Below are 23,011 nucleotides of genomic sequence, written 5' to 3'. Positions count from 1 at the left end.
GGTCTCTTAAACCTAAATAGTCCAACAGAGAAATAACACCGATATTACTTATACTTTTAACCCAATAACCAAATTTTAACCCAAATTCCCGTGACCCTCAGTGTGACACTGACTGCCCAACCAGAAGCTACTGCCTGAAGCCATGGAGAAGAAGGAAGATGAGCACCAAAAGAGACACCACCCAAAATCCTCCATCCTGTCCCATCCCTATTACTATATTCTAAAAACCTCAAATTTACAATCCTTCACCGTGTGAAATCACACACTTTTATTTAACTGCACACCCATGATTTTAACTCCATCACTCAAATCTGGAAGCTTCTCCAAGGCCTCAGGTCAAAAGCAGTGTTCAGTGCCAGAAAGCACAGAAAGCTCAAAAAACCCCAGGTCTGTGGGTTCCAGCACTTTCCAACCCAAACCATTCCATGCCAGTGACGCTCCCAGTGCTCACTGGCACCCTCTGAACTGGCAGCAAATAAAAAAAAATCAAAATTTTTCGACACCAAAATCCCTCCTCCTGCCTTACCTTTCTCAAAGTCCACGACACAAAGCAGAGCTCTCACAGCCCAAGCCTGACTTTCAACACCTCCCATCTCGCTGAGAAGTGACAAGAATCAAGTGGGAAATGCAAACCCCCCCCTTCCCCGAAATGTTCTCCAGGATTAACAGAGATGCCCTGATCCTTTTTCACAGACTCGACTGCTGGCCGAGGTCAGCCTTTAATAAGCAGCAATCCACGCATTTAGACACCTGGAAGGGATCAAAAACATTGCTGAAAAGGAAAAAAAAACCAAAACCAAAAAACCCACGTGGATGGGAAAAGGAGGCCTGACCCCACCCAGCAATGGGAACCTGTTGCTGTAGATGAAATGCCAAACGTGCTCTCCCCAACACCAGGAGCTCTTTGCACTGACAAAGCAAAGGGACCCTCCTGCCTCCTTTTTTTTTTTTAGGTATCTCCCTCTGAATTGTTGTAGCTTTAGTAACAATCTCCGAGGAGAAAAAAAAAAATCAAGAAACAAACGATTTTCTTCCACATAATCCCCCTTTTGCTGTCAAGGGCCTGACCCCAGTTTGATAATCTCATTTCCTGAAAATCAAAACGCTGGAAATTTCAGCTTCCTAGAGTGTTAATTGCGGCCCTGCTCCATTGCTAATCAAAAAATTGGATGTTTTGCATGAAAATGCTGCTCTAATTAATTCTCAGTCATAAAGCAGCCTGGTTTTAATAACCCCTCCTTGATTGGGCAGCCTTTGAAGAGTCCTGGTGCTAATCCTCTACACCGGGACCAACGCACGCCGAGGAATCACGAGTGGCTTTTTCCAGGAGCTGGGGGAGCTGATTGCTTCAGAGCTGGCAAAAAAAAAAACCCAAAAATCCCTTTCCCAAGCTCAGCTGTGATCCTGCACATCACCAGAGACAAAAGCAGTGGTGTGGCAGGAAATTCAGGATATCACATCAGCTCCCCTTTCTCGGCTGATTTTTCCGCTGGTTTATTCCCCGTCCTTCCTTAAGGAATATTTTTTTAAGCAGCACAGGCCACTTGTCACAACATCTCCTTTAAGCAGACATGACTCCTGTTCCCTTGTCCCCCTCCCCACCACCTCTGAGTGACAACACATTATCATCCACATCTCGGAGAGGTGCTGAACCGAATTTTCATTATCCCAAATGTCAGCATCGCTTTCTGTCACTGCTGAGCACAGCTGGCTCCCTCCAGCAGCCCTTGGGTGAATCCAAATGGAACAAGGCACCTACAAATAACTGCATTTTCCCTGGACCTGGCCTTACATGGTGCCCTTGTCACATCAGATCCCTGCTGCTGTTTCTTGGCGTCAAAATCTTAATTAGCAGAGTTTCTCGTTGATTTTTTTTTATTTTTTTAAATTATTTAAAACCTTATGGTAAGGAATTTTTCAGGCTTCGGTGGAGAATGGATGAGCAGCAGAGTGGGGTGTAACACAAATCCACTTCCCAAATTTAGATTTGTGGCAGAGGAGTATTCAAGGCTTTCCATTCATCACCCAGCCAGCAAGAAAAAAAAATAAATCTGTGGAGGTTCTAAAAATTATCCACTATAATTTATTGTATCATTATACCTTTGTTTCACTGCCATTCTTTGCCAGAGGTGAGCAACTTGGAAAGTTCCTAAAATCCCAGACTGGTTTGGGTTGGAAGGGACCTTAAAATCACCCAGTGCCACCCCTGCCATGGGGCAGGGACACCTCCACTGTCCCAGGATGCTCCAAGCCCCATCCAGCCTGGCCTTGGACATTCCAAAGTGTGGAAATGCTCTCCACTTCCAGCTAAACTGCTTTTAGATACTTGATTTAAAATCCACAAGAGCCTCTTGCATGAGAATTTTAGTTTATAAATAAATTGGTATAATATTCTTACTACACCCAACAACAGAAAAATGATTGTGCAGAAATTCTGGGTATTTAAAATCACCTCTGAAAAACTGAAACTTCACAAAGACCCAGAATGGTTTGGTTGGAAGGATCCTTAAAAATCATCTCATTCAATTCCCCTCCTGTTCCTTCAAACAGAAGCAAGGGGAAGTTATAATTTTTTTTTTTTTTTTAAAGTAGGAAGAAGTACACTGCATCCCTGGAATGCCCTGGACAGAAGCTGCCTAAATACCTTCATAAAGTAATATTGAATTTTTGCTGTTTCAGTTCAGCACACAAAATATGTCCAGTAGTTGGGAGGATTCAGCTTCGGGGCACAAATTTCATTCTTTGTTCTGTTAAAGACTCTCACTGTGAAGTCAGGTGACTTTTTTTCTCCTTTCTTTGTACAACAAGCCCCGTCTCAAATTCCAGAGCCAGCAGAGCACAAACTCATCCACAAGTTGCCAAAGCAGCAGGAGCAGAGACTGAACTTTTCATAAAAACCCCGAAACAAATGAAAAGGAAAAAATAAAAAACCAAATCCAAGAATATTTTCTATCCTTCAATGGAACAGAAATATTTGGAGCCGTGATTCCTCAAGGAACAGCACGTGGAGCATCCTCCTGAGTGGCAGGGCAGCCCCTGCTTGTCTGTCTATAAATCAATGCCTTCAATAATCAATAAAAACCTGTCTATAAATCAATGCCTTCAATAATCAATAAAAACCTGGGGAATCTGACATGGGACTGAGTGTTGACTCTGGAATTCTGATCCTGTTCCTCTCCCATCATCTTTCCCTGGACAATCCATCCCACAGCCACATTCCCAATAAAATCCTGCTCCACAAAGCCACGGAGATGCTGAATTACTGCAGAAGTGCTCTGAGCTGACTGGGGGAAAGAAAGAACAAATCTCAATTTTTGGAGGTGCTGAGCAGGTGTGGAGTCCATTCATGTCCCTGGGAACCACGGGAGCCCTGGAGCATTTCCCATTCCAGGGAATGCTGCAGGACAGGGCAGGGCAGGACCTTAAAGCCCACCCAGTGCCACCCCTGCCATGGCAGGGACAATTCCACTGTCCTGGGGTGATCCAAACCCCAATGTTCAACCTGACCTTGGACATTCCAGGGATTCTCTGGCAATTCCAGCCCAGCCAGCAATTCCCAATTCCCAAGATCCCACCCCAATCTCCCCTTTCCCAATCTGAAGCCATTCCCTGTGTCCTGTCCCTCTGTCCCTTGTCCCCAGTCCCTCTCCAGCTCTCCTGGAGCCCCTTTATTCCCTGGAATGTTCTGGAAGCTCTCCTTGGATCCTTCCCTTCTCCAGGTGAACATTCCCAGCTCTCCCCAGCCTGTACCAGCCCAGAAGGAAATATTTCACTTCTGTACTTGCCCCCACTTTTTTTTTTTTTTTTTTTTTTTTTTTTTTTTTTTTTTTTTTTTTTTTTAATGACAGTTGTCAGAGAACTTGTGTGGCCAACTTCAAGGGGAAAACACATGGCCAAAGTCTTTCTCCTGCAATTTCAGTGGAATGAGACAGAAGAATTCCAGCTCTAAATCACTTGCAGCAGGTCCCTTTCTCCCACTGAGGGATAATGTGAGCCTCATGCTCTGCACTATTTCAGTCCAAATCAAAGGGGTTAATGACAAAGCATCACTCTGATCTTCACACATTTTTAAGGCTATTTAAATTAAATTCTTATTTCAAAAAGTTAGCGTGAGCTAAACTTTTATAAATTCCTTTCTTTTCATGCATATGTTTCTTTGAAGATCTTTTCAGGAAAAAAGATTCCCTAACAAGTCACCCTCCCCCTGCTGCCACTGAAAAATCATCCCTGTGGATAAGGCTGTTGGGAACAGAAACTGTGCAGTGTTCACAGAAGACAGAGTGTCACATGCCTGCTTTCCACTAACCTGATTGAACAACTAAATTGTATTTCTCTTTAAAAGGAATAAAAAAAAAATAAAAAAAAAAATATATATATATAAAAAAAAAATCCAAATGCAGATCTTGCTGTGGTCTGGGATTCGGGAAGATTAATGAGCAACCTAAAAGGGAACAGCAGCTCATAATAGAGACAGAGGTTACTGCATTTTTAACGTGAAGTTCAAAGGGAAACTTTTCTTGATGGTTCAACTGCAAAGAATCTCAGCAAATTCATCTCATCTATTGTCCCCACTGCCTCCCCACACTGACTTTTTGTCACCTATTGCATCATGTCCAGGCTCTTCCACAATTGAGCTGCAAAGGGCAGCAGGATCTTGGCCCTCTCCACACTAATTCCTGTTTTGTCCTTGACTCCTTTGTCAGCTCCTGGGCTTTGTTCTTCCCCACCCTGGGCAGCCTGAGCAGCTCTGCTGCATCCTCCTCTCCTGGAAATGCTCCCAGTGTCCTGCTCATCCCAAATGCTGCCCCAGGATTTGTCTTGTGCCCATAAGGAATCTCTCTTCCATGAAATCTGGCTCTGAACGAGCTCCAAACCCAGGACAGGAGCTCCTTAAAACCCTCAGAGTAACAGCTGTAACAAAATCCCCACATCTGGGGATTTGCTTTTGCTTTTTTTCCAAAGCAATAACCACCAAAAAATCCCCAAATCTCAGCCACAAAGCACCTGGAGGAGGACACGGATATGGAGAGGGTCAATTCTGTTCTCTGCTTGTTTTTAAAGCCACAAAGTGGACAAATGGGAATGACTGAAGGCAACAGGACTCATCCCAAAGGGACAGGAAATTCTGGGGCAAGTGCTGCAGGCTCCCTGATGGCCCCAAAAACCTCAAAATTCTCAACAGCCACAAAATTCTTGGCTTTGAGCCCACATTTGTCCCACAGAGCTCACGACTATGGAGAAGTAACTTCTAAATCCTCCTGGAATAAAAGCTGATGATGGGATGGAATAGCTTGACCACATCCCCCTGACCCAGGGGACATCTCCCAGCCAATCCTGGACATGTGACACTTTTGAAGGTGAGACCCTGAATCCCAAAAAGCAGAGAGCTGTGAGCTCAGCCCCTCGCCAGGGTGTAAAAGGTGAGATGCCAATGTAGCTGACAGGTACCTCCACTTCCCTGTGGGATCAGCACATCATGAGCTCAGGTTTTTTTCCTCTCAGTCCATCCAAAAGGATCTCAGAATTCACCACAGAACCATCACAGCCCTGATCATCAAGGCTGAGATCACCTCTGCACTCACCCAAGTGAATCAAGCTGTCACTTGAGGCTTTTTTTTTTCTTTTCACGCCCTTGTGGGTTTAAGTTGAGGACAGGTTGTGAACATGAAGGCATCCAAAAATTCTCTTGCAAATTATAAAACATTCTCAATGAAAAGCCAGCTGAAAATTATCATGGATAAAAGTTCCAGGAGAAATTCTGCCTTTGGTCATCACTGGAATATTTGAAGAGCATAAATTATTTTCTTGTTATGATTAGCCCAGGAAGAAACTGGAATGGATGATACAAAATAATTCAGTCTTGCTGTACGTGATCATGGCAGTCTTAGAATATTCCCTTGGTTCTGCTGCCAAACCCAACCACTGGATTATTGAGGGAAAACAAGTGAGATGATGCCATGCCTGGAGCAGGGAACACCTCCCTGGGCACACACAGCACTTGCCATGGGCAATATCAATCAGCAAAAGCAGCCCAAATCCCCAGATTCACCATCTGCAAACTCCTCGAGTGTACAAAACACAAAGAATTGGTCATTTTAATCCATCCAGATTCACATCTGAGCTGCCTGAGCTCAGCTCTCAAAGCAATGCAGGGTAAGTATCACAGTAAGGAAATAAATTGCAGATAAATATCCAAGGTAGCTCCAATACCCAAACCCAGTGCTCAAGGTGAGGTTGTTTGTATTTCACCTATTGTTTTATAAATATTTTTTAAGACCTCCACCTCCAGCTGAAAATGCTGAGAGAATAAAGAGAAACCCTTCACAACCTGATAAAAAAAAACAAGAGCTTCAAACCTGGAGAGATTCAGAGCAGAGATCAACACCTGCCAGAGGCTGGACAGGACATCCCAGCTCCTGCAGAAGGGAATTATCCAATTACCACAGGATCCCTTTCCCTACCTTGCAGCTCCCCACTCCTGCTGTACAGCTCCCTCCTCTGCTCCCTCAGGTAGGCACTCATGCTGATGGCATGGGATGAGGATTCAAACCTGGAATTCAAAGGAATCCAATCAATGCAGGCACTGGAAGCATCCTTCTTGTGAGCACCACTCAGCTCTTCGGAATAGAAAATGTAAAATTCTCCTGGAAATCAGGGACCAATCAGTTATTATTTATTGTGTGGCTCTAATAATCTACAGGGGCCAATCCAAATATTTTCCAACTCAATCCATCCTATCAGGAGGATTTTTGGCACTTATAGAAAAAGGTCTCAAACTGGGCCCTGGTCTGACACCTCAGTGACTCAGGACAGCTCAGTGTCCCTGTGACCACAGGTGTCCCCTGGCCAAGGGTTTTGTGCCTGACCTGCCTGAGCTCAGTGCTGGGAACACCCCCATGGCCAACACTGCTGCTCCAGGCAGGCATTTCCCAAAAAAAAACCAACCCTGGCAGTGCCTGCATGGGCTCTGGGGACTCAGAGGGAGACAAAGCACCTTCAAACAGCCCCAGTGGACACCAGGCTTGGAAAGGAAACTTCTGTCACAAGAAGACCTCAAGGGGTTGAGGATTTGCTGTAAAACTCCTCATTTCCCTCCCCAGTCCCACTGTTCAGAAGATGGGATCAGCCTCAGTGCTGCCCAGAGGGAGCACGAGCATCACACCAGAGATGGGGGAAAGCATTTCACAGCTTTCCTGGGCACTGGTGTTAAGATTATTACTATTAATGAGGCTTTTCTGCTTTAATTTGGACTGTGAGTGTTGGTGTTGTTGCAAGTGAACTAATAACAATTTATCAAATTACAACAAACCCTTCTGATTTTAATTAAATGAGCTGTAAATTCTTGGCTCTGAGTTCCCCACGTGCTCCCTTCTGGCCCCAGTGAAACAATAAGAGCAGCATTATCCCACTGCTCTTTCCAGGCACCAAACCCAGATCTGATCCCTTTTTTTTCCACAACCATCCAGTTTTTCTCTCTTATTTCCCTTCCTCTGCCACCTCCTCGAGCTGCTCCTCCCCACATTCCTGTTCCCACTTAACTCCTCTACCCTTGTAACTCCCTTCCCAACGCTGATCCTCCCACAAAGCTTTCAAAATATTTAGGTTTTATTTAGAATTACACAGAATTACAGCCAAGTCTGGGACTGGTTTATTGGGTGTTCCACTCTTGCCTGTACAGTTCACTCCTGTCTTATTTCCCAATTTCTATCTCAGAAATCTGAGCTGGCAACCTGAGCATAACCTTGGCTACTTTTTTGGGAAGAGAAGAAAGCCAGGTTTAATATGGCATGAATGATCCAAATTCCCAAATTTCCCTTCATCTGAAGCTTTCCTTTTCAAGCCAACATTTCAACTAAATAAATATTTTTTTTTTAATTATACCCATTTTAAAGGAAATAAGGATTCCAATTTCTTCTAAATACCAGCTCCTGATTTCCAGAGAGCAGGACACAACTTCCCTCTATTCCTCGCAGAGACAGCTAGCAGAAATATTTAATATTAATTAAATTAGCTCAATATTTAATATTAATTAGATGAGCTCACAGCTACCACAGGACACAGCACCAACACCTACAACCCCCTGTGAGCAAAACATGAAGTGGAGCCCTGCCCTAAGAGACACTGAGGAACGAAATGCAGATATTGTGGTGGCAAGAGGAGAGCTCCTGGATTTGGACAGAGCTAATGGAAAGGCAGGGAGAAGAACCTGGCACAGGAAGCATTGAAGATGGGAGGGGAGACAAGAATAACACTCCATCAAACACGTACAGACCTCAGTGGGCTGAGAAATTCCATTTCGAGGGAGATTTCCATAGATAGGGTGACAGCTGACAGCAGGCAGATAAGCAAATGAGAGATCCCAATAAGTGCTGCTGTCACTGCAGGGATGTGACAGCACCAGGAGGGCTGAGAGATGCAGGTGATTCACCTTCCCTGGAACAGCTACAGCCCCCTCCTCTCTGCTGACAAACTCTAGCCAGCCTCAGCCTGCTCCAGGTGAGCCAGAGCATCCTCATTCCTCAAATTTTAATCCCAAACTTAGTCCTCAAACTAAGCCTGCTCCAGGTGAGCCAGAGCATCCTCATTCCTCAAATTTTAATCCCAAACTTAGTCCTCAAACCCCAAACTTGGGTCCTCAACCCACAAATTTGGGTCCTTGTACAGCTGGGAACAGACATGGGATGAGCAGCCCTGTTTTGCTTCAATATCCATCTGCTGGTCAGAGTAAATTCCAAGTGGAATTCTCAGCCCAAAACAGCCATGGAGGGGTTAAAAAAAAAAAGGGTGAGGGGTAATAATCATGGGTTGACATGGTTGACAGGGGAAGTGTTAAGGAACATTTATCTTTAATAACTGGAGTTACATGATAGCTCATCCTGGGAGAGCAAAGAATGTGGAAGACTTGGATTTCCAACTGGGATCTCAGGTTCTATGAGAGGACATCTATTGGGAGTACCTCTGCCAGAACAGCACTTTTAGGTCCTCTCCAAAAGCCTCAAGAGGCCCAAGGGAATGGCCAGCACGGGTAGGCAGTGGAAGAGAAGAAAATCCCAAATCCAGGTGTGAATCTCCTCTCCCACCAGCGCTGCTCAGCGACTCCTCACTCCTCATCCCTGCACAAATTTGCTCTCCCAAATCCTTCCCTTGGCCACCCAGCCTCTCTCATCCTCCTCTCTCTTACACTCTCCTCCCAACCACTTCATTCTTTGCAGCCTGACCGCTGAATTAAAGGAGTTAGTGACAGGATTAAGTGCTTAGTCTATGCAGTAATTACACAGTTATCTTAATTCCCTTTGTCCAGCACACTTTATCTCTGCCTCTAACAGGTCCTGAATTTACCACGGACAAAGAGAGGCAGAATGGATCACAGCAGCTCCTCTAATGGGATTCCCAGTGCTGGAATGAGCCCTGGGAAGAGCTCAGCTCTAAAACCCAGCGCCGAATCCATAACGGATCTTCAGCTCCGGGCATTAAATCCCCACCCTGGAACTTCCACAGCTCCCCCACTGTGAAACTGCGATTACCAGCAGCACTCCAGGGACTAAAGGCAGCTTAGGCACAGCTTTAAAAACCCCTGCACTTACTTAAAGAGAGGGTTTTTGGGTCTCTGGGGTTTCTTCTTGGCGAAGAAGGCGGCGAATTCGCGGCCGGAGCTGGCGTAGCTGAGCTGGGCTGAGGGCTCCGAGGCCGTGCGTGTGTTCTTCATGTCCAGGTACTCTGTCAGCAGCATCTGCAGGGAGGGAGAGTGTTGGGAAGGATGAGAATTTATTTAATGGAGGAGTTGTGCAGATATCCAGAAAGTTCTATAGGAACGAAAGCGAGTTTTGGTATAGAAGAAAAGAATTGCTGAGCCAGTAACGAGGAAGGCAAAGAGCAAAGTGATTTGGAAGGGGCTTTTATGGCTTAGAGCAAAGATAAAGCCACCTCAAACAAAAGATGTTTCTACCAAACAAAAGGATTTTCACAGGCAAAAGAGAAAAGATCTCAGAAATTTCCACTGCAGAACAAGTCCCAAACTTTAATATGTAATTACTGACTCTGATGATTGGCTGGTCACTGACATAATAATTTGAGCAGTTTGGATGGGTTGTGTGTAAATGTAAAAGGTGTTGTGTGTGATGCTGATTGGTTGTCATGTATTAGGATGCTCTGGAATGAGAAGTTTATAATGAATTGTAACCAGAATTAGAGGGGCTCCAGGACACACAGCTTGGCCAAAACCAGGAGCTCTGGGCTCACCCACTACCCCCAACTGCTGGAACCTCCTCTGTGCAATAAACAACATTTTGAGAGCTGGCTGAAGCCTCCATCTCTCTGTCAGGCTCTTACAGGAGAGAACTCAGCAGCTGGGCTAAAACAACATCTGCATGTCCCTGGGATGCCTGGGAGTTTGTGTGGGAAAACTAAAAACTCACAGAAATTCCAATTGATGGAAACGTGGCTTTATTTTTTTAAAAAAATGGTATCCCGAGGTCTGGCTTGAATTTGGTAAAAATTTATTTTATATTTCTTAGAATGGTTTGGGTTGGGAAGGATCTTTAAGATCATCCAGTCCCACTCCTGGCCATGAACACCAGACCAGGTTGCTCCAAGCCTGGCCTTGGACACTTCCAGGGATGGGTTTTTTCTGCTCCAAGCAGCCCCTGATGGTCCCAAAAGGAACCTGCAAAAAGTTCCCAAAAATGATTCCATCCATGGCAGCCCTGGGGAGAGGGTGGGTAAGATTTATACACTGATCATAAATAGAAATAATGCTCTTAAAAACAAAGGTTTGCAATAGCCAGCAGTGCAGTTAAAATACCTTGTTTTATAAATGCATTTATGTGCTTAAATAATTCCAACGTATTTATATGGAGAAATAGGAAACATCCATGTGTGTGCTGGGGGTCACATGTGATGGAAAATAGCCTGGAAAGCTGCAAAAAATTGTCCTTGAATAGCTCCCAACCCAAACATGCTTCTTTCATCATTGGAAATATGAATTGCCACAGCTGCCAGTGGAGTTCAGGATTGATTTTCCAATCCCAAATCACTCAGTGAAGGGCTGGGAGCTCCCTTTGAAACCTCTGCAGCCCAATATTTGATATTATTTGAGGTGCAGAAGTAAAACCAGACTCCAAGTGAACTCCATTTTAATTTCATTGTGTCTGAAGATGAAACGAAAACCCTCAAAAAATGAACTTTTGTCAGTGCATTTCAAAAGTCTGTTTATTTTCAGGAATTTTTACCTCCTCAGAGGCTGTTGGGAATGTGTTCCATGTGAATAATTAGCCAGTCAAAGCCCATCAAAGAGAGTTGGAGCTAATGAAAAGAATTCATCACTCCCGTGCTGCCTAAGTTGAAACAAATTACACAGGAATAAATATCCAGGCAAATGGAATCGTGCCCCTAATTAGAAACAATTTGGGATGGCTGGGAAAAAAAAGAAAATAATACAAACACACAGAAAATCTGATTCCTAAACCATCTCAATTAAAACTTTACCTGAGCACAGGCTTTGAAAATTCGTGTTTATTGGTACAAATAATCACTGTGCTAATTTTTGACACTAATTTACCAAACCCGTTTGTATTCACCTATTTGCATTTCATCTTCTCCACTTAAATTAACAACCTGAAAATCGCCACAAAAATCTAATTAAACCCTCAAACTTAATCAAGTTGTAAAAAAAGGAGAAAAACATTAAGCAATTTGTTCTTCCATTATGGAGAAAACCTATTTATGATGGATTCCACGAGTCTGGTGTCACATTATATCCAGGAGTAGGGAATATTAAGTGTGAAATCCAGGACTTCAAAACCTCCAAGGGAGGTTTGGGTTGGGAGCAGAATGAATTATCCCTGTGGGTAACAGGTGAAACAGAGAAACAGGAGATGAGTTTGCTCTAAGATATTCAGAAAATGCCCCCAAAAAATTGGGAAAAATGATAGAAAAATGTTGATTTATTCTTAACTTACTTCATTAAACAATTTACTAGATAGCCAGGGAGGATGGTTGGATACAAAGCTCTGAAAAAGTCAGAAGCTGTAAAAGCTGATTTTGATAATTATCCTCAAAATTAATTAAATTCCAGAATGGTTTGGATTGGGAGGGACCTTAAAACCCATCCAGTGCCACCCCTGCCATGGCAGGGACACTTCCACTGTCCCAGGGTGCTCCCAACCCCATCCAGCCTGGCCTTGAACACTTCCAGGGATGTGGAAAACTCGAAGAAAATGAAAAGAGGGAAACAGGAATTGGGAGTTCATTTTTCAGTTAAAAAATTCCAGTGTAGCAGAAACTGGGCCAGGCAGATCAAAGCTCCTTCTGCTCCGGTGCCCTGAATCCAACAGCTCCACAAATTCTTCAGGATGAAGGAATTAACTGGAAATGTGGCAGAGCAGGGACAGGACACAGCCAAGGGGACAGGAGAGATCCCCAGAGAGGATCCAGGGAACCTCAGAGCCCTTCCAGGACCTGGAGGGGCTCCAGGAGAGCTGGAGAGGGACTGGGGACAAGGGACAGAGGGACAGGGATGGATGGGATCTTGGGAATGAGGAATTGGTGGCTGGGCTGGGATTGCCAGAGAATCCCTGGAATGGCCAAGGAAGGATTGGAGCAGCCTGGGATGCTGGGAGGTGTCCCTGGAATGAGCTTTGAGGTCCCTTCCCAGCCAAGGCAGTGCAGGATTCTGGGATTCAGGAGACTCAGAATCCATTGCCAGGGATTGGGATGGAAAATGGGGAGAGAAAAGAGAGGAGAAGGGAAGGGAGAGCCTTCATGGTTTGCTGAGATTCCAAGGGAAGGCCCTGGATCCATCAATTGCTTGGAGAGGAGATGGATCCAAGCTCAGGGTCTGGAGAGCTGGGAATTGGCAGCCTGGAGAAGGGAAGGATCCAGGGAGAGCTTCCAGAACATTCCAGGGAATAAAGGGGCTCCAGGAGAGCTGGAGAGGGACTGGGGACAAGGGACAGAGGGACAGGACACAGGGAATGGCTTCAGATTGGGAAAGGGGAGATTGGGGTGGGATCTTGGGAATTAGGAATTGCTGGCTGTGGCTGGAATTGCCAGAGAATTCCTGAAATGTCCAAGGAAGGTTTGGATCCCCTGGGACAGGGGGAGGTGTTCCTGCCATGGCAGGGGTGGAATGGGATGAGCTTTAAGGTCTCTCCCCACCCAAAACCATCCCAGGATTCGACACAGCACATTTGGCTTGAAACTGCAGCAGAAAAATGAAATATGAACAATATTAACTCATGGGCCAGCCTGAAAACCCTGGCAGCACTCGGCCTCCAAAAAAAAACAGCCTCAAGTTTCCCCTTTCTCACTGCACTCAGAGGCTCCTGGTGCTCCCCCAGTGTCTCCAGCCTCCATCCATTCACAGCCCCACTTCTCCACTTGTTCTGCCCTCATTGTCCTCGTGGAGGATTTTAACAAATCTCATATTTCAGTGCTCCAAGTTGTGTTCTGGCCCTGTGCTTACTAAAAACCACAGCAAGGCAGAACCTGAAAATCCACTTGAAACGCACAAAAACCCCAGATATTAAAAATATCCACTTAAAAGCCACGAAAAACCAGACCCTTCCTGCCTGTGCAAGCGAAAGGAACTTTCCTGAAGCAGCCAAGTCAGGGAATTAGATTTGGTCCCACAACAGCTGATGAGGAGTTGCTGAGGCATCAGTCAAAAACCTCGTTAGACATTAATCACGTGGCTGCACAGGAAGATTTATGAGATTTATGTAAAGTTTGCAGCATCCCATTCGTGTGGAACAAGGATTTGGACTTGGTGCTCCGTGCCTGAATCCTGCCAGCCACGGGCTGTGTTTACATCCCTCAAACAAATAAAGCTGTCCAGAAATGCAGGAGAACAAAGCACCCTGCATCCTTTGGGAATGAAAAATGAATAGAAGGTGGTTTATTAAAAAAGAAATCGTTGTGGGATTTGGAGGTGTAATGAAATTCCCAAATTCCCAAAGGTCAGGGCAGTGTGTGTGGCCTGTGGAGCTGGTGACACTCGCTCTGCTCTGTCCTTCTCAACTCCAGCACTGCCACAAGGACAAATCTGCTCCTGGGACTCTCCACATCCACATTTTCCATCCTTGGCTGAGCCCCAGGACAAGCTGGATGGGTTTTTATCATGCCCAAGATTAACCTGAACAATAAAACACAAGTGGCCAGGGTGACAGATAAATTAATTCATTTTTTTTTATACCTTTTCTGAGGTTTTAGATTGGAGGGATGAGCTCTGAATAAATTCTATTCTATAAATGTAAAGCTTTAATTGTTTTTTCACACCCTCACGTGCCCTGAATTCAGGTGGAAGCTGCAGTGTGGACACTCTGCTCCATCACCAAACCAGTTTCCAACTCCACACCATAATCCTTGATTTTCACCATCATTCCTCTCCTTGAGGGGTCCAGACAATCCAAGGAAAACCATGAATTTTTCAAGGGTGAATGAGAAGCCCAGGTAATTACTGGCCTCTCCACCTCATATTGATCAGAGACAATATCACAGAACAGATGATAGAAGATTCTATTAAAAAAGAATTAAGGGGGAATAATAGAATTCATGTCCAGCAACATTTCCAGAAGATGGAAAAGTCCTGGTTCAAGTATTCTAATGATGGTGACAAATTTAGCTTTAAATAAACAGAGAGAGATAAAGATTTTTGTCTACCAAGGATGTGACAAAAGCCTAAAACACCAGAAGTCAACAAAGAAATTACAGGTGCAAGACAATGTTCAGCTAGAAATGAGAAAATCACTGACACTGGATTTTTTTACAAGCTCCCAGAAATCTTAATTCCTCTTTTTATCCTCTGTATTTCCAAGAGAAATATCAGATTATTCCCCTGGAAGTGTCCAAGGTCAGGCTGGATGGGGCTGGGAGCACCCTGGGGTAGTGGAAGGTGTTGAGGTTGGAACTGGATGATCTTTAAGGTCCTTTCCAACCTAAACCATTCCATGATTCTTTAAATGTGTCTTTAAATGCTATAATCTAATTTAAATTCTTTAAATTTTGCTTCAAATCCTTTCTGGATTGAATGGATCAGAACTTTTCCTGGCTCACATTCCTATGGAAAATTACTAGAGAAGGTTTTTAATTATCATGTTTGGGGAGAAAAATGACAAGTAATGAAGTGAACACAGAAAATCACTTCTCTTGTTAGTGCTTTTTATTCTGATTTTCAGTAATATAACCAATGTAAGGATTTCAATGTCAGCAGAGGAAAATTTCTACTTCTAAGTCTTGACCTACAGGATTATTGTGTAAAGTTGACTGGAAAATTTGGGGATATGGAAGGTAATGGGTTTTAAGCAGTTCTCACTGGAAATGGCTGTAAAAAGCAGAGCTTTGATCTCACATCTGGAATACCAAATCAAACCCTGGCATGACAAACCAAGAAATCATGGAAAAGAGGTGGAAGGTGCACAGGAGCAGCCTGGAAATTCTGAAAAATCTTGAAAAAAAAAAAAAAAAGGAATTCCAGCAACACACGAGGCCAGCAGGAGTTCAGGCCCATTAGCTGAGAGAAGAACAGACTTTGGGGCCACTGGAGCATGAGACACAGGGCACAGAGCTGGGGAAACACCTGCCCTGATGGATTTGTGTTTAAAATCTAGAGGATGGAATGCTGAAGCTGGAATGTGATGAAGGGTTAGGCACAAATTTCCAGAGCATAATTAAGCAGGGATGTCACAGGCTCCAATTTACTGCCTGTCACAGGCTCCCAGTCAGGACTGGATGGTTTCCTAAGGCACAGGCCCTCTGTCAAATGGGAATTAATTCCACAAAATCTCATGGCTTGTCCTACACAGGCATCAGGTGAGGAGATCACCAGAGCTTGGTGTCCTCTGGGGATTTTCACAAAGCTGCTGCACCACTCACAGAATGATTTTGGGTTGGAAGGGACCTTAAAGCTGATCTCATCCCACCCCCTGTCACCTGTCACCTTCCACTGTCCCAGGCTGCTCCAACCTGGCCCTGGACACTTCCAGGGATCCCAGGGATTCCCAGCTTCTCTGGGAATTCCATTCCAGCTCCTCCCCACCCTCCTAGCCAAGAATTTCTTCCCAAAATCCCATCTAACCTTGCCTTCTTTCAGCTTCAAGCCACTGAGTGCCAGCTCTGAGGCTCCTGCAGGAAGGAACCATCACCACTGGAATTCAGCACCTTCAGGGACCATTTCCAGACCATTTGATAAGAAATAAAAGCAGCAGCTGGAAAGGTTTGTGTTTGGGGAATGGCTTTGTGCCAGTGAGAATTTCTCACCCAGGCCTGTCCTTGGCACCCATCAGGAATAAAATTCCAGCTGAAGGCTCTGAGGGAAAACCCCACAGAAATGACTCCCAGGATATCTGAGGATGTCTCTGGAATTTCGGACACCAACACCAGCCAGTGGCAGATTTATTTTCAGTTTAAGGCTTTGGGTACCCTGGACAGGGGCACAAACATTGTGGGCTCCTCCTGAGCTGTGCCACCATCACAGGAAACTTTGGAATTACATCTCAGTCGGACCAAGCAGGAGGAATCAGAAGCTGAAAAGCAAAAGAGAGATTTCCTAATGGGATTTCAACGAGGAAAGCTGGTTAAAAAACACAACAGCACATCCCAATTATCCAATTCAGTGGGATCAGCAAACACTGAGGGAAGGCACAACCATCCTGAGAGATGCTGGTACCCAGCCACAGGTGATTCCAGGGACAAGGAAAACAACTGCAAATAAATCCTGAGAGGAAAAAAAAAAAAAAAAAAAGCTGGGAATTCAAGCTGGATGCACTTCTTGTAAAAAAAAAAAAAAAAAAAAAGGAAAGAGGCATAATTCCTGAGGATTGAACTGGGGATGGAACCAAATGATTTTTCCCATCCTTTCCAACCCAAACTATTCTGTGATTCCAAGCTCTGGAGAACTGGAATTGTTCACCAAGTGCCAGAACCAGGCAAGAAAAGCTGGGTGAGGCAGCAGTCTGGAGCTAATTACCCAGTAATTTGCTGTATCAAAAGTCTTGATAATTAAAATGCTGCAGGAATTGTGGCATTTCAATTAAAAAAAAAAAAAAAAAAAAAGAGGAACAGTAAATTGAATTTTAAGAGCTCTGAGATTCCTGTGTCAGTTTTATCACATGGAGAACATGGGCTGAGCACACACCTGGCAAACACACCAAAGGGGCAAGAAAGAACAAAACTGAAATTTTTAGGGGCTGTGAACACCTGTAATGCTCATCCTCCTTTATCTAATCTTCCTGTTGCTCCTCCAATTAATTTAACTGAAAAATAATAATAAAAGCCCTTCCAGAATTAATTCTTTAAAGGCATCTCACAAATTCTATTCCTGTACAAGAAGAATTCCTTTTTTTTTTTTATTTTTGGGAAAGAGTAAAAAATAATCCCACCTGAACTCTGCAGATAATACTATCAGTGCTCCCCCTCATTATCAAAATGTTAATTTTGAATTACTGCAGACCTGGGAAATTCCATCTCCCTCCAGAAAGGGAGGAAGGGAAGGAAAAAACCTCAAAATTACTTGAAAAGCAAAATTTTCACCCAAACTGCCACAGCAGCTCCCAAGAAAGGGACCCTGGCTCAGTAACAAGTGCCCAGTCAAAGGATTCAAATGGAGATGTTTTACTTGGCTTTTAAGTGGATATTTTTAATATCTGGGGTTTTGGTGCGTTTCAAGTGGATTTTCAGGTTCTGCCTTGCTGTGGTTTTTAGTAAGCACAGGGCCAGAACACAACTTGGAGCACTGAAATATGAGATTTGTTAAAATCCTCCACGAGGACAATGAGGGCAGAACAAGTGGAGAAGTGGGGCTGTGAATGGATGGAGGCTGGAGACACTGGGGGAGCACCAGGAGCCTCTGAGTGCAGAGAGAAAGGGGAAACTTGAGGCTGTTTTTTTTTGGAGGCCGAGTGCTGCCAGGGTTTTCAGGCTGGCCCATGAGTTAATATCGTTCATATTTCATTTTTCTGCTGCAGTTTCAAGCCAAATGTGCTGTGTTGAATCCTGGGATGGTCTCATCCCATTCCACCCATCCATGGCAGGGACACCTCCCCCTGTCCCAGGCTGCTCCAAACCCCATCCAGCCTGGTCTCTATAAATGGGAACAAGATCTGAGCTGTCATTTTTTTTTTTTCTCCCATCTTTCCCAGTAGTTCTGCTGGCTTATTTATGTATTTTAACAACAGAGAAACAAACACTGGTGACAAATTTATTTAAGCTACTGATAGTCAATTTGACTAACTGGGTCATAAAACAAATGGACAGAGTTTATTTTTCTCCAGGCACCTCAGCTGTTCTGCAAACACAGATGACAGTGGCAGAAATGATCCCAGTAACAAGGCCACTTCCTCATTTTGCTATCAGGCTCTTGGCATCCAAACAAAGCACAAAACAAATAAAGAAAAAGAAATCCTTTTGAAATTTTTGACAAGAGAACCCACTCAGCTTCAGGGTGGTGATTTGTAACTGCTCTGACTTTGATGACCAAATAAAAACATCTTTGTGTGTTTTTACATATGATGTCTGCACATCCACTCACACACAAAAGGAGGGAAGATTTTGATGGGATATTAGGAAGGAATTCCTGCTTGGGAGGTTGGGAAGGGGCTGGGATGGATTTCCCAGAGCAGCTGTGGCTGTCCCTGGTCCCTGGAATGTCCAAGGCCAGGCTGGACAGGGCTTGGAGCACCTGGGACAGTGGGAGGTGTCCCTGCCATGGAAGGAGTGGAATCAGATAATTTTTAAAGCCCTTTCCAACCCAAACCATTCCATGATTCTACAACCCTAGTCCATGTATCTCTTCAGCACGTGGTCCTGGTATGAGTGATAAGTTGGTGAAATAAATCTGGTCCAGTTATGAGCCAAATGCACCCTAAAATTCACCAAAACAATGAACCTGATCAGAAAGGTGCAATTACCACCTGCTTTGTAGATGGCACAAAATAAAGCATTTCCCTGAAGAATGAAATCCCCTTCTCAGTTTGACTGGACTTCCTTTTGTTCATGCAGCACACAAAAAGGTCAAGGAGGAGTGGAAGAGTTGAACAGGTAATTGAGTGCAGATTTCTGCTCTGCAATTATAATTTAGCCAAGCTCCAGTGGCTCTGCACAATTCGGAGGTGGGGAAGAATACAGCTAGAAATTTAGAACTGAAACATTTTTAAAATCACAAAGCAAGGAGATGCCTCCATTCGTGTGCAGTGTCCCCACACATCCACCTTCCAGGGAAGAATTCCAATGCACAGCTGTGCTGAACCGAGCTCAAACTGCCTCAGGAAATCCAGCAAAGAGAGGGGCAAAAGTTTTTTAAAAAAAAAAAAAAAAAAAAAAAAAAAGCAGCATGTTGCTTAAATACCAACCATGTTCAGTGCAGGGTGATACAGCACACTTTGTGTATTCCAACTAATTGCTGAAGACATCGTGCTCCAGTGTGGATGGTAACAGTAGTGTGCCCTCAGTCTTCATTAAATGCCAGCTCTTAATAACAGACTCCACAAGGGCTTTAATTGCATTTAGTTGCAGCTTCTGAACTTTAAAAGTTGTTAATCAGATTTCTATGTAAATGGAATGACGACTAAAGGTTAAGTACAGGTTTCTGAAATTTCAGCAGTTGAAGATGTATTGCCCTTAACAGCAAAGAGAAACTACCAACCTTGACAGGAACTAAACATCTTAATTAAATACTCACAAGTACAGTACTTATTTCGGCGTGAAGTTCTATTTTCAAATGTCAAACTTAATCAGGCACTTGACAAAATCATGTGATATCCCTGCAGCACACGGGAACAAAAATACCTGGGGATCCTTCCCTCAGGAAACACCTGCACATCTCCCAGTCCTCGGCTCCCAAACGCCAGGAATTCAAGTTTTATGGCTCTGGAAGTGCAGGATTCCAGGGGAGAAATAGGATCTCACATTTTTCAGCGTGTCAGCTCTCCCTGCTCACTCCATTTATCCCCGGAACAAGCCTCACGCTGCCAAACAAACATAAAGGTCCTCATAAATCTGACTTGCAGAGATTTATGCCCCTCCAGGGCACAGCCCATCAATTAGCACCAGTCAAAAGTACACAAACTTCTCCAGCAGGAGGAGATTTAATGTGTCTGCACCGGGCTTTGGTGCCAGACACTCGTGAGAGCAGCCAGAGCTGCTGCTTGCTGCTCCTCAGCTCCAGCCCTGAGCCACCCACGGTGCTCCCAGACAGGAATTCAAGCCCTGGGCTCCCTCCCTGGTGCTGATAATTGACTGGATTTGCACATTTAGAACCTCCAGACCTGCTAGAACCGATATAAAATCTCAAGGTGGTGCTCGGACAGGAGTCCGAGCCCTGTTTTAAACCTGGGTTTAAGATTTATTCTCATCAAGCAGGATTGCAGGCTCTGGTGGGGACATGAGGGTTTTGTTGTTAGCAGTTTGTGCATCCTGCCCTTCCCTACAGCCACAAGCAGCTCAGGGATCCATCACAGGGTGCTTTATGCCAAAATACTGTAAAATAAATGCTTTGTTCAAATCCTAATCTGAGGGAAGAATGGATGCACCTGGAATTAGCTCAGAGGCTGAGCAAGGGATTCGAAGAGCCTTGGAATAGCAAAAAGTGAGACAAAAGTACAAACAGAGAGAAAACAGTGAGAAAGAAACGGTGTAGGGACAATGAAAGTTTAATTAAAGTGAGTAAGAGAACTACAGAGCCACCAGTTGCTTCATCTTCCTCCAGAGCAATTAAAAATGTCATCAGAGTGACTTGAAAAAAAGAGGATGAGGAGGGAAACTTCCACCCCAGGAAACTTCCATCCACCTCTTCATAATCTGCTGCTGTAAAAGGAGACATCACCCAAAAAGTGATTTACAAACTGGTGTGAAGGAGGAAAAGTGGAGTAAAAAAAGGAAATCTGCTATAGTTAAACTCATTATCTACAAAAGGCTTTTAAACAGATGTCACAGGAAGGGATGTGATGCTGCATTTTAAAAAATCCTACATTTGCTAGATCCCTATTTCACCTCTAGCATGTCAGAATGGCCTTTCAGATCTCACCCTTTCCAAATTTCAGAGCCTGGCACCCACCACCCCCCTTTACCAAGCACCAGCCCAACCCCAAATGCTTTCCTGACCCCTTTTTTAAACCCACACTGGCCTTTTCTAATTCCACCAAACCCTCTAAGATCCAAGCACACCTGAACTTACAGCTGTGGCCCAGAGGCAAAGCACCTAAAAGAGACACACGGCCCCGAAAATTAGTGGCATGAAGAGTTCCTACAAAAGAACAGCGAAATTCCAGGGCAGAAATGGAGGTTTCTGTATGAACGAGCCCAGTGCCACCAAGAGGTTGATGAAAGGGCACGTTCCCCTTTGACACTAGCCCAGCAGCCACCATTTCAAGCCCAGCTTTAAGGCCACTGCTGGCTTTGAAATGAGAGCAGAGCTGCAGAACCTCTTTGTCAAATCTACAATACCCACGGCTTTCTATTCACCCCCTTCCCAAACGGGTGGAAGTTGTAGCAGAGCTGGCAGCACTCAGGTTTTGGAGGTTTAAAAAAAAAAAAAAAATCACATTTTAACAAGGGAAGTGCCCCTGAGCTTGTTCCAGAAATACCTGTTTCTGTAAGGCTTTGGGCTCTTTTGACATTATTCCAAATACTGTGATGCCAGAGGGGGGAGCTCACAGCATAGACAAGATTCCCATTTTCAGGCTTGGAGGAGAAAAAAAAAAAAACCAACAAAAACCCAATAAAAATTTCCAGCTGTTTACAGCTGCTGTGCATGAGACATTCCAGCTTTTAAAGCATCCATCAGGGTTGCTCCCTTCTGCCTTTTATGCTGCTCTCTAAAGGTGCAGCACCAAAATGCCACTGTTAAGCAGATTATAATGTTTGTGAACATGTTCCATTCCAGCAGATCCCTGAATGCCTTTCTGCATCAGGGAGCCTTTTCCTCCCCCTTTCATCAGCTTATCAAATGAAGCTCAACACTACCAGCTCCATCTAATGATACCAGGGGCCTTGTAATAGGATTAGGAAAAACACCATCATTAGTTTCAAGGAGCAATGTGACCTTCAAGACACTTCTGACTCCTTTAAAGGGATGGAGTAGGAACAATGAATTTAATTCCTTCATAGGGACGAGGAATGGACAGGGAGAAGCAAGAAGCTTTCAATTCCCAGGTAAAGATTATCTTTCCTCCTCTATTAATGGCAGGTAAAAAAAAAAAAAAAAGCCAATTGATTATCAGAATGAAACTGGAACTGAGAAGGAAAAGGCAGAGCTGGGGGTGCTCACCTGGAGAAAAGAAAATTCCAGGGAGAGCTCAGAGTCATTCCAGGGGCTCCAGGAGAGCTGGAGAGGGATTGGGGACAAGGGACAGAGGGACAGGACACAGGGAATGGCTTCCAGTGCCCGATGGCAGGGATGGATGGGATCTTGGGAAGGAATTCCTGTGGCTGCCTCACCTGATTCTCCAGCTGGGAAGCCCTGAATCCTCCAAACATAATTCCCAAAGCACTCCCCAGCCCTGAGAACACTGTGCCCTGCCTAGATCACATTGGATTTGGCAAGTGTTCAAATCATTTTAGATAAAATTGCTCCAGCCAGAGCTGCACCCATCACTTCTGTTTCCCCAGAGCAGTGTAAGTGCTGCTGGAATCACTCCATGGCTTCCAATGCCCAACCCAATCACACTCGTCATTGTTCCCTTCAGTAAAAACAGTTCTTCAGCTTGCCAAAGGGAAGTGGAAATGCTGTAGCAACAGGAATCCACTTTAAAGCTAAAAGCCTCACACACAAAAAAAAAAAAACCAAACAAAACAAAACCTCCACTCTGTGTTTGCATAGGATTTACACAATGTATTGGTGCTGCTGCTCAGAAGGAGCCTCCCCTGAACAGCACCCTGCCATCTCCATCCTTCCTTCTAGTGCAGAACCCCTCTGTCACTGCTTGAGGTGTGAGCCCATCCAGATTGTCCCCAGCAGCAATCCCAGAGCCTGGTCCTTCCTGCCGAAACCCCACCCCAGCCTCAGGCCACACAGTCAGCT

The 23,011-nt window shown here is 44.5% G+C and overlaps 1 protein-coding gene across 1 annotated transcript in view; it reads right to left on the bottom strand.

The window, feature by feature from the left end:
* EXOC4 (exocyst complex component 4) overlaps positions 1-23,011 on the bottom strand; it is a 309,923-nt gene that overhangs the window by 214,856 nt on the left and 72,056 nt on the right. The window contains exons 8-9 of the mRNA XM_088165994.1: positions 9,585-9,730; positions 6,462-6,550 (exon numbers count right to left, since the gene is read on the bottom strand). Coding sequence (XP_088022120.1) covers positions 6,462-6,550; positions 9,585-9,730 — 235 coding nt within the window. The remainder of the gene's footprint in view (positions 1-6,461; positions 6,551-9,584; positions 9,731-23,011) is intronic.

This window comes from Sturnus vulgaris, chromosome 5 (assembly GCF_052056855.1).
Source record: "Sturnus vulgaris isolate bStuVul1 chromosome 5, bStuVul1.hap1, whole genome shotgun sequence".
In the NCBI taxonomy this organism is placed as follows: domain Eukaryota; kingdom Metazoa; phylum Chordata; class Aves; order Passeriformes; family Sturnidae; genus Sturnus; species Sturnus vulgaris.
The sequence above is the reverse complement of the archived record's forward strand: the minus strand, read 5'-3'. Positions and strand labels throughout refer to the sequence as shown.